At 48.9% G+C, this 15,214-nt stretch overlaps 7 protein-coding genes across 7 annotated transcripts; 3 read left to right on the top strand and 4 right to left on the bottom strand.

The window, feature by feature from the left end:
* Nucleotides 1-522: 522 nt before the first annotated feature.
* On the top strand, nt 523-1,857 carry J7337_007698 (uncharacterized protein; the record flags this gene model as incomplete). The annotated part of the gene is made up of 2 exons (XM_044825333.1): nt 523-1,217; nt 1,278-1,857. The coding sequence occupies 2 exons, from the start codon at nt 523-525 to the stop codon at nt 1,855-1,857; spliced, it is 1,275 nt and encodes a 424-aa protein (XP_044680990.1).
* A 207-nt stretch (nt 1,858-2,064) lies between these two features.
* On the bottom strand, nt 2,065-2,500 carry J7337_007697 (uncharacterized protein; the record flags this gene model as incomplete). The annotated part of the gene is made up of 2 exons (XM_044825332.1): nt 2,065-2,390; nt 2,494-2,500. 2 exons carry the CDS (start codon nt 2,498-2,500, stop codon nt 2,065-2,067), a joined length of 333 nt encoding a protein of 110 aa, XP_044680989.1.
* A 415-nt stretch (nt 2,501-2,915) lies between these two features.
* Nucleotides 2,916-4,479, bottom strand: J7337_007696 (uncharacterized protein; the record flags this gene model as incomplete). The annotated part of the gene is made up of 4 exons (XM_044825331.1): nt 2,916-3,312; nt 3,532-3,764; nt 4,065-4,255; nt 4,383-4,479. 4 exons carry the CDS (start codon nt 4,477-4,479, stop codon nt 2,916-2,918), a joined length of 918 nt encoding a protein of 305 aa, XP_044680988.1.
* Nucleotides 4,480-4,950: 471 nt separating this feature from the next.
* On the bottom strand, nt 4,951-5,756 carry J7337_007695 (uncharacterized protein; the record flags this gene model as incomplete). Its single annotated transcript, XM_044825330.1, has 2 exons — nt 4,951-5,490; nt 5,541-5,756. The coding sequence occupies 2 exons, from the start codon at nt 5,754-5,756 to the stop codon at nt 4,951-4,953; spliced, it is 756 nt and encodes a 251-aa protein (XP_044680987.1).
* Nucleotides 5,757-7,591: 1,835 nt separating this feature from the next.
* Nucleotides 7,592-9,896, top strand: CEL74A (Xyloglucanase; the record flags this gene model as incomplete). Its single annotated transcript, XM_044825329.1, has 3 exons — nt 7,592-7,818; nt 7,866-7,952; nt 8,009-9,896. The coding sequence occupies 3 exons, from the start codon at nt 7,592-7,594 to the stop codon at nt 9,894-9,896; spliced, it is 2,202 nt and encodes a 733-aa protein (XP_044680986.1).
* Nucleotides 9,897-10,039: 143 nt separating this feature from the next.
* Nucleotides 10,040-11,788, bottom strand: J7337_007693 (uncharacterized protein; the record flags this gene model as incomplete). The annotated part of the gene is made up of 4 exons (XM_044825328.1): nt 10,040-10,280; nt 10,327-10,782; nt 10,828-11,626; nt 11,680-11,788. The coding sequence occupies 4 exons, from the start codon at nt 11,786-11,788 to the stop codon at nt 10,040-10,042; spliced, it is 1,605 nt and encodes a 534-aa protein (XP_044680985.1).
* A 474-nt stretch (nt 11,789-12,262) lies between these two features.
* Nucleotides 12,263-13,334, top strand: J7337_007692 (uncharacterized protein; the record flags this gene model as incomplete). The annotated part of the gene is made up of 3 exons (XM_044825327.1): nt 12,263-12,590; nt 12,637-12,717; nt 12,772-13,334. 3 exons carry the CDS (start codon nt 12,263-12,265, stop codon nt 13,332-13,334), a joined length of 972 nt encoding a protein of 323 aa, XP_044680984.1.
* Between the last annotated feature and the right edge of the window lie 1,880 nt (nt 13,335-15,214).

Raw genomic sequence — 15,214 nt, 5'->3', positions numbered from 1 at the left:
GGATCTCATAGTCAGTAGAAGTGAACAACAGGTCATAGCGTCACTGATATGCAGACGAAAGAAAGTAATACTACGATGTTCATTTCTAAGAGCTTTCAATTCGTCCAATGGAAGATAAGGCTTTGATGGAGGACTGGTCCCAAATGAAACACTCAAGATGAGTTGGTAAACAACGACACCCAAGATTACCGCATGGCTCAGTTACGATACGAGTTCATTTTTAGATTTAGCATCATTTCGGTAATCAGTTGGTTAATAAAAATAATATTCCATGCTGAATTGTTTGTAAGACTCCCCAAGGTAGCCAGCCGCTATCCCCAAATCGGAAATCGCCGGATCGGCGGTTACTCGATCCGTATTCGGGCATGAAATCTGACAAAAACCGTGCCGTGAACGCGTGAGATCAAGTCAATTCCTCTTTCAACACAACAAGGCTGCTGCCTAAGCTAAAGCTGGAACTAAAATACTCAAACTGGCCTGCATTCCCACCATCTCTTGGTACTTCCACTCAATCTCGCGACCATGGGCAATCCTCCGTCGCCAAAGCCTTATCGGGATGACCCTGACGCCGTGTCGCTTCACACGACTGCGGGGGAACCCTCTTACGCTCACATAGAGGACGACGTTCTCAACGGCGATGACGCACCACCGCCTGCATACCATGATACACCGACTCTGGGTTCAAGCACTCCAGCGATGGCTCCCATCGGCAGCACCGACATTGAAGAAGAACTTCTTCAAACAGGTGTCACCCAGCCCGAGTCTCACATCGCCTTCACTTCCAACCGCATCGGTCAGAAGCGCACTCGCATCGGCAACGAAGTGAATGCAGTGCGCGATCCTCGCTCAGATGCAGATCCAGAATTTCTCGAGAACTGGGTCAGAACCATGGCAAGGTTTCCTCCTTCGCCGTATATCAACATAACCGGAACTCACAAGGAAACCAAGCGCGATAGCGATGGCAAGAGCAAGCGTGAGGAAGTCACTGACTTCAGGATCATGGTGAATTTGCAGAATTATCTGTATCCCAATTTCATCGTAAATCCTATTGGCAACTCGACGCTCAAGACTGTCGAGAGTGGTGAGAAGACATATCGCGGCACGGTGTTGAAGAAACGTCAGGACGGCGTGAAAGGCGATATCGAAGTTGGTCATGCGAAGCCGACCCTGAAGGAATGGTGTCACCGATACTGTGCGAAAGCAGCTGGCACCAAAGTGTATGTTTCACCTCTTGACTTGAGGCCCTTTCTAATGAGTCGCAGGTTCCGTTTAACTAGAACAGTCACTGGCATGGATGAGACCTTCTTCCGCAACAGTCTGAAAAACTATGTCCGAAGCTCCAACTACAAAGGAAATCTCACCATCGAATTCCCGGTCGCCGACCGAGCAGTCGACATCTACTCGTCCAACCGCCTAAATACGTGGCGCCTGACGACCTGGATCTGCTGGATCTTCTACCTCACGTTTCTCTGGATCTTCTCATGGCCAATCCTCTTTTTCATCACGAAGCGGTATCAAGTCGTCTGTGCTGAATGGCCATTCTCTCTGACTGATGCAAATGGCCAGAAGCGCTATACCACTGTTAGTGAGCAGCAATGGGTGGACTTGTATGGACCCGCCATCAAGCAGCTTTGTCTGGACCGGTATGAGGGCTTGGCAGGTGATGCATTTCTGAATCAGGTTCTAGAGAGGGGAGATGCGAACACGAGAAATGAAGGTGTTGATACGAGGGCTGCTATGGGAGTTGCCGCCGCTGCCTTCCAGGGCGGAAGATTCAATGCTGTTAATGGTGCGAGGAGTCTGATGCGTATTGCTGGGGCGTCGAGTGATCAGATCGGTTGGGGCTTTGATACGTGAATATAGAAGGCTACCGGAAAGCAAGGCCAAATGCTTTTCACATCGACTGTTGAGCCTTTGATCTGAGATGTTAGGGTTCTATGGCTGAATACAATGCCTTCTATCGATTTCAATGATACCATGGCAAGGAAGTGTAACTGCGACGGAGAAACAAGGACTTGGAACTCATGAATTCTTAAATATGAGTTTTTGCTAGTAATATGACCTTTACTTGGTTCCCCCAATACCCGATTTGCCAGGTGACAGAATCCCATTAGGATCCATCACGGCCTTGAAGCTATCAATCAGCTTGGCAAGGGCATGTCCGTTGAATGAGAAGTGACCTCTGATTTGATCCATAAATTCAACGTGAGTTCGATGTGTGGTGAATACACGATGGACAGCATCATCAATGAGTTTCTGGCAGAGTTCGTTTGCCTGCTCCTTCTCCTCAGGGGCATACACAACTAAGACGATCGGAATGATATACCGAGAATAAGCGTGGAAATATGCGAAGAAGTCCAGCTTTTCCGCAGAGACCATCTCCTTCGCTGCTAGGTACCATTCTAGCAATCATGTGCCTGAGGTAGGGACGACTGGGGAGAAGTCTGTGTGTCCGCTTCCAGGCGTCAAACGGTACGTCTGGTAGTCACATACCAGACATAGCGGGCATGAATCTAGACCAGTGCGAGGAATGTCAAGCAGAATGATCACAACAACACAAGGCCAGACTAAAGCTTAGCCTTATAGACACCTGTATACAGTGCCACGCTGTTCCATGCCTTGATAGCTTTACCTATAGCCAGTACTCAGTGACAGTGTTATCGACGGTCGTGCTAAGATGTGTATGAGCATGAAATACACGCAAAATCTACATGTATTCAGGGCAGTTCCTTTCAGATATGGCTCCGTAGATTGAGGACTACGTAATGACAATGCCAACTGCAGTTATGCGGGTTGCTAAGATCAGCTAATTCGCCTACACGACTTAATACACAAAAGTCAGTCAATGAAACCTATGCCATCCTATCTCATCTACCATGTTTTGCGATCGATAGTGTACCATTGCAACACCCAGCCTAAGCCCTCTCAGTAATATCATCTTCCTGACCGCTCCTCCACAGGTTCACCAAGAGCTGATACTCATACTCCCCACCTGTATGCGGCCTATGCCGCCCAACGTTGTAATTCACCAGATGCTCATTCACACTATCAAGATCCTGTAGAATTTGGCCCTGGCCCGCAAATTCAAGCCTCATGGACTCTCCAGGATCAAAGATTATACCCCCGGGCCAGAGACTAATGTCGAGCTCGACAATTTGATCGCGGCGCAATGGTTGTGTTGCTGTATGTGGATGATATACGTACGCGGGTTCTATTAGCTTCTCGTATTCATCTGGGCCACGGTCTTCAAGCGACTCATATATGATGGCGCGATGCGATGCACGAAGACGACCGTTGGGTCCGATGTACCGCCTGTGCAAGGTTTGTTACTACCGGAGGCGATTGATATATTGGAAGCAGTTGAATCTTACTAGACATTATGCCTCGGAATATCTTCGACTATTGTACTCTCTGGGAGGTCTTCCATGGTGATGTTCTTATGCGACAAGTCTCTTCTGCCTTTGTCAAGTTTACGTAGCGCGACGTACACGTCCTGAGAGAATTGGGTTGGGGACAAATATGTTCAAGTACACACATAGGAGGCCTGAGGGGAAGAGAATTACCATATTTTCATGATCTGGTGTCGACATGACTACTCTGGCCTTGGAGATACCACAGAACTCGGTGTACTCCTTGAAGGTGTAGGCGAACGAGCATCCATTGTCAGAGGGCGAATCCGCTTGGTACTCGAGCACGCTCTCAGTCAAAGGCTTGCTGTGCCCTAGACTTCCACTGGCCGCATTAAGGAAGGTTTCGTACCTGACCTTTGCTGGTGGTTACTCATCAGCCGGCATGTGGATTATGCTTGGGCTCGCCCAGAAGCGTGTATCGAACGCGAGGTGTCTTTTCCCAGCCATTGTCATTGTTGAGCATGTACTTATCAAAGAATCGCTGCAAATCGTCAACACTTTCTGGCCGATAAAGACCTGGCTGCTGCTGCCGTCTGCTGCTACGAGAATGTCGCCGTCCTCTGGGTCGTGACCATTGAAATGCAGCCGCGCACCACATCTTTCACCCAAAATGAGTTAAAAGCGCTGGAAATTATGACTGAAGTGAAGCCTCACTTGGGCGAGCATCGGCTCCAGCAACGTAAGACGAAGTCCGAGTCTTGGCAAGGAACGGCTCAGGGGATACCTCTTGTGCTCGCCTAGTCGTAGGAGAGCCTTGAAGGTAACAGGGTGAACAAGCGTAGGCACCGTCTCTTTGTCTTTGGACCAGACCTTGCGGACTTTGGGCCATACTTCAGGGCTGGACACTTTCTTGATGGCATTCAGGCCACTGAGGCCGATGCGAAGCTAATAGCCGCCCCGCTCTGAGCTAAATGCAATCGTGTCTCGTTCGAAGATCTGGACATCAACTCTCATGTGGGTCCTTCAGTAAACCGTTGGCGACAGCAAGTCCAGCGAGACCTGCACCAATGATTGCGACTCGAATTTCTCCTTTATTTTCCTCGCCAGGAAGAAACTTGGATGTGGCCATGATGGATGCCGCAGTAGTCTAATTGTATAAGCGACAGATAGACAAGTGTGGAATTGAGCATCCCATTTCCGAAATCTCAACATTTATGTGACATCTCACTTTTATCTTAACGTCACTTTCGGTAATGGTGTAGTGCGTTGGCTGGGCCGACGGCATAACACCACATCGGGGCCGATCTCACCAAAGCGGTTAGAATTAGCACCCGCTACGGAAGCGATGGAGAAAGAGACAAGTTCCAAGGTCACTACGCTAGAGCCGGGTGCATCGGACGGGCTCTTCTAACATAGTGTTTGCGGCAATACATACATGACGACGAAAGGGGAGCATAAATAAACTTTATGCACGTTGCTGTACTTGATTCTCTGTCTCCTCCAAGTCCATCACTCATCTCTCCATCTTCTGATGATACACCCATTCTTGCCATCTCGCCTCTATCATAGAGGAGGACTGCAATAGCTGTTAAAAAACCTTCTACTCATTAATCTGCCCAACCAAGAATTCCGCACCGGGACCCGCCGCATCAGCACCGTATAGAAAATGAGCAGGAAGAATGAACAAAGTTCCGTCACACACTAGATCCGTAGGCAGACAGAAGATCTTAGTTTTGTCTGTAGGATAGTTGGGGATACGGCCCCCGAGCTGCTCGTTCTTGGTATATCCAAACAAGGCAGCCCCAACAACTTGATTCTGGACCGCGCCTTCGAGTTCACTCAATGCATATCCGACGACAACCGTGCCTTGACTGTTTAATGGACAGAATGAGCAAAGAAACAGTAAATTGATGAAGAGAATTACTTGCCTATAACCAGCCGTCACGACGGGCGTATCTGGGCACTTATCGTGGGCCATTTGGAACAGCCTTTTAGCTTCATCAATGGAGGCATCAGTAGTCCCCTCCGGAAGAAAGTTGGGCGCGAGATCAGCCGTATAGGGCCCACCAACACCTTGTATCCAGATGTCTGGGATAGCGAGCTGCATGGCCTCTGCGAGGATCGGCCCAACCGTGATTCCCTAACTGGATTAGCTTTAACAATCTGGAGTATGGGTCTCATGCAACGAACAAGGTTGCCAGGTTCTGTGCTACCACGCGCATAGATCAGAATTGCTGGGGGACAACTGGAGGAATCCCCATCCTCAAGATCATTGCGGTTGAGAAGGTCTCGGGCTTCAAGTAGGTTGACATCTTGGGCAGCAACGGCTCTCTTTTTGTTTGAGGACGCTGTTGGGAAGGCTGTAGCACCAGCCAGGAGGAAGGAAAGGATGAATGAGACACGCATGGTGAAGAGCGAGATATAAAGACTGAGAACAGTATGCTATTCCTTAGAAGCAATCGCTTTGTCTAATGAACAGAAAGATGGAGTATGAGCATACAGGCTTATATCTAGAGAGCTGCCTCCTTTTTATAGACGATCGATCTCCTTCAGTATTCCTTAAGATACTTATAGTGTTATCCAGTGTATAATTCTCCTTCCTCTTCTTGTCTAGTTCGCATAGCTTGGATTCCTACGCTTGATCGGCTATGCGGAATTCACATGGCTGCGTAGTCTCGCTTGTCAGAAGTGCAGTATAGTGTTGTTCTTTTCTTATCACGTGTTAAGCGCCAGACTTTTGCTGGACATGGTTGAGCTGTATAGCAACGGGCAGAACTTGATTAATTCATTTCTAAGCCAAGCGAGTCCAGTACTATATAGTGTGTTGATGATGGGGACGATCTTTATTCTTCTCTTGAGCCCCTTCATCAGTATTTCTTCGAACAAGGGACAAATTGAATGCCTCCACAACGTCGCAGTCCAAATTGTGATGTTCACAAGTCACACGACCCCATTTCATGTACGTATCGGGCCTTCTCTGCGAATTGTACCTCAGAGCCACGAACATTGGTTAATGGTATTCAAACAGAGTTCAGCGAACCCCAGAAAGGATGCTTACCCCAGGTTTTGAGATGTATCCCGCAAAGCCTGGCCAACCAAGAAGTGGGGAAGCCGAGGATCAAGAATGGCATCTTGATGCTGAGATGCAGGATCAAAGTGTGGGGTATGCATGCAGCTTGTCAGCCAACCTCGGGTTCAGGGTCCTTCTCTTCCTTGTGATATGAAACATGATTTGACTTGTCGCGACTTTTGCATCTGTGGTCTTGATTAATGGTAGTTGGGCCTGTTCAAAATGGCCTCGGCAAAGGCTGGGTCTAATACTAAGAAGAAGATATCTCGTGGTTGTAAAGTCCTCAACGCGGGGAAGAGATGAGTGAATAAATGAGCGATTCATTTTCTGAGGACATCACAAACGGCGTTTCGTAACTATTTGTGTACGAGTAGGCCACAGCTAAAAGAAAAAAGAGGATGATTAACCTTGAATAGGATTCTAATATGATATAAGGATTGAAAGACAAGCAGTCACAAACTTCAAATTAATCTTGACTACCCTAAGCTTTAGAGTAGCATTATAGTATTTAAAAATACAGGATAATGATACCTCTAGTAATTGCAGCCTTATATTTCTGTTTCTTATTGGGGCCAAATTGTACATAACATCAACTGGATCTGGAAAGTCATGTCCATGAAAAATAAAATACCGTAACCTCAGCGGACAACGAATTTTCTGACCCTGCGATCCATCCACTATCCTTTGGCACATCGATTACGTACACGTGAGCCACTGCAACTCGTGCCGAGACTCCGAAAGTAAATGGCGTAACCTGAGCCCGGATGCGGCACGAAACCAAACATTGCCTCACTTGGACAAACGGCGGTATATAGCGGCCCGAGACTGGCAATCTCGTCTGAACATGCCACCACCAATCATTCCTGTGAGGCACAACCCTCATCTGGTAGGTGGAAAATCTCCAAGTGCCGTAGATTAAATACACTGATGAATAAAAAAACCCCTCGCAATCCATTCAATTTTGAGCATGTTCGGGGCTTGGTGAGCCTTGTACCCCTGCGTCATCCTGTTTCGTCACGGAGGCTTCGTATCCGAAAAACTGCAAAGGACAACGGAACCAGACTATCACGTCACCTCAAAGCGCTTATATAAAGTAGGCCTATAATTCGCCAAAAATGATGCTCAGACCTTCTTTGAATACAGTGTCATTCGTTATTTGCTGGAATTCACCATGAAATTGCTCTCTCTTCTCGCTGCTTCGGCAAGCGTTGCGCAAGCTGCTCTTAAATGGCAGAATGTCCGTTTTGGCGGTGGAGGCGGCTTCGTTCCTGGCATTGAGTTTCATCCTACTGCCAAGGGCGTTGCATATGCGAGAACTGATATCGGTGGACTTTACCGTCTCAATTCGGATGACTCTTGGACGCCGCTGACTGATAGCACTGGTGTTGATGCCACATGGTATGTTGAGAATCAGCAATTAGTAGAACGTACTGATACTTTCGTAGGAGCCGTTGGGGTATCGATGCTTTGGCCCTTGATCCAAGTAACCCTAACAAGGTTCTCACTGCTGCTGGATTGTACACAAACTCATGGTAACTCACCTCAAGCAAACTTTCCCATGTTGGTCGGAAGTCTAATGCTGTTATAGGGATCCCAACAAGGGAGCTATCGGTATCAGCAATGACAAAGGCGCCACTTGGTCCTTCACCGAGCTCCCCTTCAAGGTAGGCGGTAACATGCCCGGCCGCGGTATGGGCGAGCGTCTCGCCGTTGACCCCAAGAACTCCAACATCATCTACTTCGGAGCCCGGAGCGGCAACGGCCTCTGGAAGAGTACGGATGGTGGCAAGAGCTTCTCCAAAGTCACATCGTTCACCAACGTCGGCACTTACATTGCTGATCCGAGTGATAGCTCTGGATACAACAGTGACATTCAGGGTTTGTCCTTTGTCACATTTGACTCTACCTCATCTCTTGTCAATGGAGCTACGTCGCGCATCTTTGTCGGCGTTGCTGATACAAGGACTGCTTCTTTGTATGTCACCACTGATGCGGGTAAGACGTGGAAGCCCGTGGACGGCCAGCCTGTGAAGTATCTTCCCCACAAAGGTCAGTTCTCACCAAAGGAGAAGGCCTTGTACCTTTCTTACAGCAATGGTGGTGGACCTTATGATGGTACTGCTGGTGCCGTTTACCGCTACGATGTTGCCGCCAACACTTGGAAGGACATCACTCCACCTGGAGATATCTACTTCGGCTTTGGTGGTCTTGCCCTCGACCGCCAGAAACCGGGTACTCTTGTCGTTGCCTCACTCAACTCTTGGTATCCCGATGCCCAATTCTTCCGATCAACTGACTCTGGCAAGACCTGGTCTACGCTCTGGAACTACAACGCCCAGGGCAACCTCGATCTTCACTACAGCATCTCTACACCAAAGGCACCTTGGATCTACAAGAACTTCATTTCCGTTGACACCAAGAAGCTGGGTTGGATGGTTGAAGCTCTGGCTATTGATCCCTTTGACAGCAACCACTGGTTGTACGGCACTGGCCTGACACTCTACGGTGGCCATGATCTCACCAAGTGGGACACCGTTCACAACATCACTATTGAGTCTCTTGCCGACGGTATCGAGGAGACCGCAGTTCTCGACGTCAAGTCTGCACCCGGAGGAAGTGAGCTTCTTGCGGCCGTCGGCGATGACAGCGGTTTCACCTTTGCGTCCAAGAGCGTTCTTAGCAAATCTCCACTCTCAGCCTGGGACAACCCAATGTTCACGACATCTACTAGTGCTGACTACGCTGGCAAGAAGGTTGGCAGTGTTGTCCGAGCTGGAAATAGCGACAGCAACCCCCAAGTTGCGCTATCATCCGACGGCGGTAAGTCGTGGAAGCTTCATGGCGCGGCTGAGCAAGGTCCCAAGGGAGGTTCCATCTCCTACTCTGCGAATGGAGATACAATTGTTTGGTCTCCCGAGAACCGAGGTGTCTTGAGGTCTCAGAACGAAGGCAGCTTCGCTTCTGTCTCCAGTCTTCCGAACGGCGCTCTCGTTGCTAGCGATAAGCAAGACAATGACTACTTCTACGGTGCATCAGGGTCTAAGTTCTACGTCTCCAACAACACAGCATCCAGCTTCTCCACTGGTGGATCTCTCGACGGAGCAAACTCTGTCAAAGACATAGCCGCTCATCCTACCAAGGCGGGCGAGGTCTGGGTCTCTACAGACGCTGGTATCTTCCGCAGCACAGACTACGGCAGCGCATTCTCCAAGATTAGCGGTCTTAGCAAGACTGAGCAGATTGCTCTCGGTAAGGGCTCGGGAAGCAACTGGAATGTGTACGCTTTCGGAACAGGGTCTGCGGGCCGCAAGCTTTATGGCAGCTCTGATCTTGGCAAGAATTGGACGGATCTCCAGGGTTCCATGGGCTTTGGTGCTGCGGACAGTGCTAAGCTGGCTGGAAGTGGAAATGAGGCGGGATTGGTCTATGTTGGAACCAACGGGCGTGGTGTCTTCTGGGGCCAGGGAACTATCTGAGTATATAGATCTATTCTAGAGCCCCTTAGTCGCGCTTACTATTATGTTCCCTATTTCCGGTCACTGGTCTTATACGCTATTCCTAAGCCTAGCAGATAATCCTTCGATGTGAAGCTGTTACAATTAGCGCCCAAGTCCACTGTTCAAACATGTTCAATCTCAGTTGCCTTCATTTTCCCCTCATCTTGCTCTTCTAAGGCCCTCGCAGCGATACCCTGTAAATAGTTATCCCTCGCCCGAGACGCGAGAATGGGCACGTCAAGTCTGAAGAGCAGATCCATGTCCTCCAGCTGTACGCCCTTTGTCTCTGGGATAAACAGCCACGCAAAGATGATTGCGAGAACAGTGCAAGCACCGAAGAAGAGGAAGGTTCCATAGGTGATACTAAGCAGTTAGCTTATACCGATACTAGGTCAAGATCCTGACTTACCCAATCACCATGTGCGGCAAGCTGTAGACCACAATGAACTGAGTCACCCACTGAACACAGATACAGAACGCCATTCCAAGAGTACGGACTCTGTTTGGGATGATCTCGGACGTGAAGAGCCATGGGATTCCATTCCAACTCATACCATAAAACAAAGCATATATGTATACCATCGCCACGGCAGTTTTCGCTCCCGAATCCATCGGTGGAATGTGTTCAAACGAGCCTGACACCTTGGAGTAGCCGGCCAGGTAGAACATTGCGATACCAGAGCCGACGCCACCTATCAGTAGCAGCGGTCTTCGTCCTAGCTTGTCGACCAGGAACGCAGCATAGAGCATGGTCGCAGCCATCTTCACGATGCCGAAAATGCCGGTGGCGAGCAGGCCAACAGAGGTACCAGTGAATCCGATGGACTTGAAGATGGTCGGGGAGTAGTAGTTTATGGCATTGATACTGCTCTTATTAGCTGTGCCTCCTATAATGAGCTTCATGACTCACCCTGTGAAGTTTTGGAAGGACACAAGTCCGCAAGACAAGACTATCCTACCTCGAACTCCAGGCTGGAATAGCTCTGAGAATATCTGGCGCCAATTACCTCTCTGTCCTGTCGATGACATCTCATGTTCAATGGCCACCTCAATCATAGACATCTCTCGGTTAATGTAGGCATGATCTTGAGGTAGGTTGCGAACCCAGCTGAGATTCTTCCTGGCGTCTTCAAGTTTGCCTTTGGAGACCAACCATCGAGGTGACTCAATCATGGGTATCATGAAGATGACCAACAGGCCAGCTGGCACAAACTGAACAGCGACAGGAACGTGCCATTGCATATTACCTTCTGGACTGATGTTCTTATTAACACCGTAGTTGACCCAGAATCCACAGACCAATGCAGCCTGAAGCATGACTTCGAATGTCCCGACCAGTCGTCCACGGATCAGGGCAGGTGAGCATTCAGAGACATAGATTGGGAGGATCATTGCACTGGACCCAACGCCCCAGCCTGTAAGTGCGCGACCTATATATAGACAGTCGAGTCGGCCAATCATCTGAAGGGCCGCGCCGATGGAGAAAATTATAGCTGCGAGAATAAGGGTTGGGCGACGTCCAAAGCGTTCAGCAACAAGGAAACTTGATGCACATCCAAAGAAAGCACCGCCTTGGAAGGTTGATACAATATTGGACGACAGATTTGCTTTCGCAGAGGCACTGGCTGTGTCTAGACCGTAAGTTCGCTGAAAGGAGGGTAGACTGAGAGTACCTCCAATGAAAGCGCTGTCGTACCCGTACATAGCAGCTTACAATGTTAGTGTTGGCGATAGAGATGGGGAAAATACTGCAAATACTTACAAGCCCATGATGCCGAGATGGCAAGGAGATAAGGCCGGAAGCCATAGATCTCGCGAGGAATGTCTTGACCCTCAAGCGACGAAGCCCTTACTGCCAATGGATTGCGCATGATGACTGTTTGACACAAGACCACTGAATACAGGGATCGTTCCCGTCTTAAATGCGAGCAAACAGATCCTCATCCTCGGCCATGCACGACCCGAGGATCTGGCACGCGACATAAAATTCTGCGGATTATTTCCGTTATCTGATCCAAACATTCATCCACCACTGCATTATCCCCGCATGGCGTCTGGCTGCCCTCTGCAATTTAGGTCTTGGCATACCCCGGAAAGGGATGGACGCGGGGAAGCTGGGGTAGATGATCAGCATCAACTCACTGATTGGCATCACTACGATAACTTGGGTAAATTATCTTCCAGCCGATGCCCTGCTCATGCTTTTTGGTGTTTTTGGTCTCCCGTGGCGGGGCTAGTTTTTGATTGTATCTGAGTCACGTCGGCGAACTTCTAGCCTGTTATACAAGGCTCCAGCAATATCCGTCGGCCAAATATTGTGAATCGACATCCTCTCGCAGATCAGTATGACCCCGATGAAGCTCCCTACGTTCGATGACTTGCCTTTGGACAAGAATGGTCCTCCAGGCAACGCATGGGGTCTGTGGGGGCCGGACGATCAACTCGGTAGGCTCAACTTGCTGACACCAGAGACCGTTCGCGCTGCAGCCAGTGAGATAAGAGAAGGCATCCGAATATCTTTGGACTGGCCACTTGACAAGATTTCACATCCCCCTTTTGGGAGACAAGCTCTCGAGCACCATATACTCAACAAAGCTCCCATGACGATGAATGACGACGTCATCACGCTGAATACGCAGAGCAGTACACAGTGGGATGGTTTCAGGCACTATGGTTAGTACGAATGCTCTGTGAATTGACAGCGCTGACTGTTAGAAAGGGTACCAAAGGACTGGGCAGTTCTACATGGGCCACAAACAGGAGGAATTCGTTCCAGGATCACAGTCTCTTGGGATCGATGGTAAGCCTACGAGCATCAATCTATTCTAGTCTCTGTCTCATAGTCTGCTCACAGCTTATGCCAACAACGGCGGCATCATCGGCCGTGGCGTTCTCATAGACTGGTACTCCTGGTCCCAACGCAACAACATCTCACTCTCCCCATTCCAAACCAACGCTGTAGAAATGTCTCACATCCATGCTATTATCGCTGAAGAGAACATCGAATTCCACCAAGGCGATATCCTCTTCATTCGCGTCGGTTTCACTGCACACTACAACGCGCTCTCCCGCCAAGAGCAGCAGAGCTTTCCCAACCGCCAGCCTGGAGGTCTTTTGGGGCTTGAAGCCACGAAAGAGTCCCTTAAATGGCTTTGGGATAGCGGTTTCGCAGCTATTGCTTCGGATGCGGCTGGCTTCGAAAGAGGCCCTGCGACAGGAGCGTATAATCATCCTGATATTAGTATACATCAATGGGCTCTGGCAGGATGGGGAATGCCAATTGGTGAGCTCTTTGACTTGGAGGAGCTGGCAGAGAAATGCAGAGAGAGAAAACGCTGGGTATTCTTCTTGACGAGTGTGCCGCTTAAGGTGCCGGGCGGTGTTGCCAGTCCAGGGAACGCAGTAGCAATATTATAGACCGTTGAGTAAATCTATGAAATGCGCACAGCGGAATTACAAGCTTTGCTCTCTTACTTTTGGCGGTGATGTTCTTATTCACACCACAACTAATCTTGGTTGACTAATCGGTTTTAAATAGATAGGTACCTTATATTGAATGGAAGAAACGCATTAGTACCTTCTTATGTGTTTCTGAATATCAGGTTTCATAAATGTATAACCCTTCCATTGCATAACGCAAAGCTTACAGTGGCTTATGAAAAAGAAAACATTTTACTGAAAGGACACATCTCTTGAAGGTCCATGAGGTGCATACCTCGTATAACCGCTGGACCACCCGGTCCAAGAAAAGGCCTTAGCTAGGCACAATCAATACAGACACATCCCTCTCAACAAAATCAGTGTTTAACACGGCACGATACCCGCTTACGCTTGGGAACTTTGGTCGGGGTCGGGGTCGACTTCCGCTTGTTCAGAATCTATTGGAAAAGATGACAGGTCAAAAATATGCGGAGCCGATTGACTGGCAGTTGGTAATCCCCGCGGAGTCTCTAGCTCGGCCAGACCTTTGATCAGACCATAAATTTCAGCCGCAGTGGACCGCTGTGATTAGGCGCGTCCCCCTGTAGATGACGCCTGTGTTGTTTTTGGACGCCCCCGAGATAACTAAATTGCGGGCGCAGTTGCCCCTGGGAACGAAAAGCGCCCCCTGAGCTGGAAAACAACAACAACAGGGGCGCACTGGCCGAAATAGCACCAAAACAGAGCCCCAGGTTGGCTCTTGATGAATACCTTGGGTAATTTACATGTAGCTAGGTAACTTGAACAAAATAATGCGTAAAAGCCTCCGCAGTGCCTCTGAATTTCTCTGTTTCTATCAGCAATTTGTTCATTCGTTCCCGACTCTTAGCTGGCCATTATGGCCTCCAATTCGTCTTCACCACTCTTATTTGTCCCCCTACACGTTGTCGGATATATTCTCGGGCACTTAGATTCACTTGGGCAGCTTGGTCGAGCCATCTCGAGTCATCGCATCTTTTACAATGCATTCAAAGAATACCCTCGCTGCGTTGCCCAGGCTATCATTACTACGCAGATTCCCGAGAAAGTTTTACCGTATGCATTGCTATTAGTCGAGATCAACCGATTAGGGCCTGGAGACTTTCAAACTCTGAAAGAGATAATCGCCCGGTTCTACCCAACTAACGGTTATGAAGGTAACAGTCCGCCTAATGTGAGCTACTACCAGGACGAGGTCTCAGAAGCAGCCCTTGCCAGCCCTCCCTTGTTGCTAAACAAACTCTCGTGGTCTGAATATGTCTCCTTAATCCAAGACTACGAGGCAGTTTCGCTTTTACGTCAGGCAATGGCTGAAGAGTCCGTTGCCAAATTGAATGAGTTTGGTCTCTTTCGTAAAAAAAGGTCCACTCACGACTGAGGAGAGATTTCGCCTGGATAGATCCTTCTACCTTTTTCAAGCAATCTGCGATACCTTTTGTACTGAGGTATGGCCTAGCGGAGGCTGGCTATTCAACCAGGAAGAATATTTGATGCCACATGAAGACTGGCATGGTAGATATCCTGCAGAAGTGCTTTCCTCCTGTTTCTCGCCGTGGGTCAATCAGCAGTTGCAGAGTGTATACCGCTTTCTTGAAAGTAATATCGTGACTGGCAAGTACACTTATGGAGCCTTCGTAGGAGCCAAGTTAACCGTACCAACTGCATAGCCTTTCGTTACATTGCTGACAATGATGTCGGATATGCTGGCTGGAAGATTAGACATTGGAGTCTTTCTCAGGGTCGTCTCGAACACGATCAGCTGGTTCGTCACTCCTTTCCTTTTTGTATTTTGCGCTTCACACCTTCTCAATGAAACGCATGGTGTTTGTGTGATACGC

The sequence above is a fragment of the Fusarium musae genome, chromosome 5 (assembly GCF_019915245.1).
Source record: "Fusarium musae strain F31 chromosome 5, whole genome shotgun sequence".
Classification (NCBI taxonomy): Eukaryota; Fungi; Ascomycota; class Sordariomycetes; order Hypocreales; family Nectriaceae; genus Fusarium; species Fusarium musae.
The sequence above is the reverse complement of the archived record's forward strand: the minus strand, read 5'-3'. Positions and strand labels throughout refer to the sequence as shown.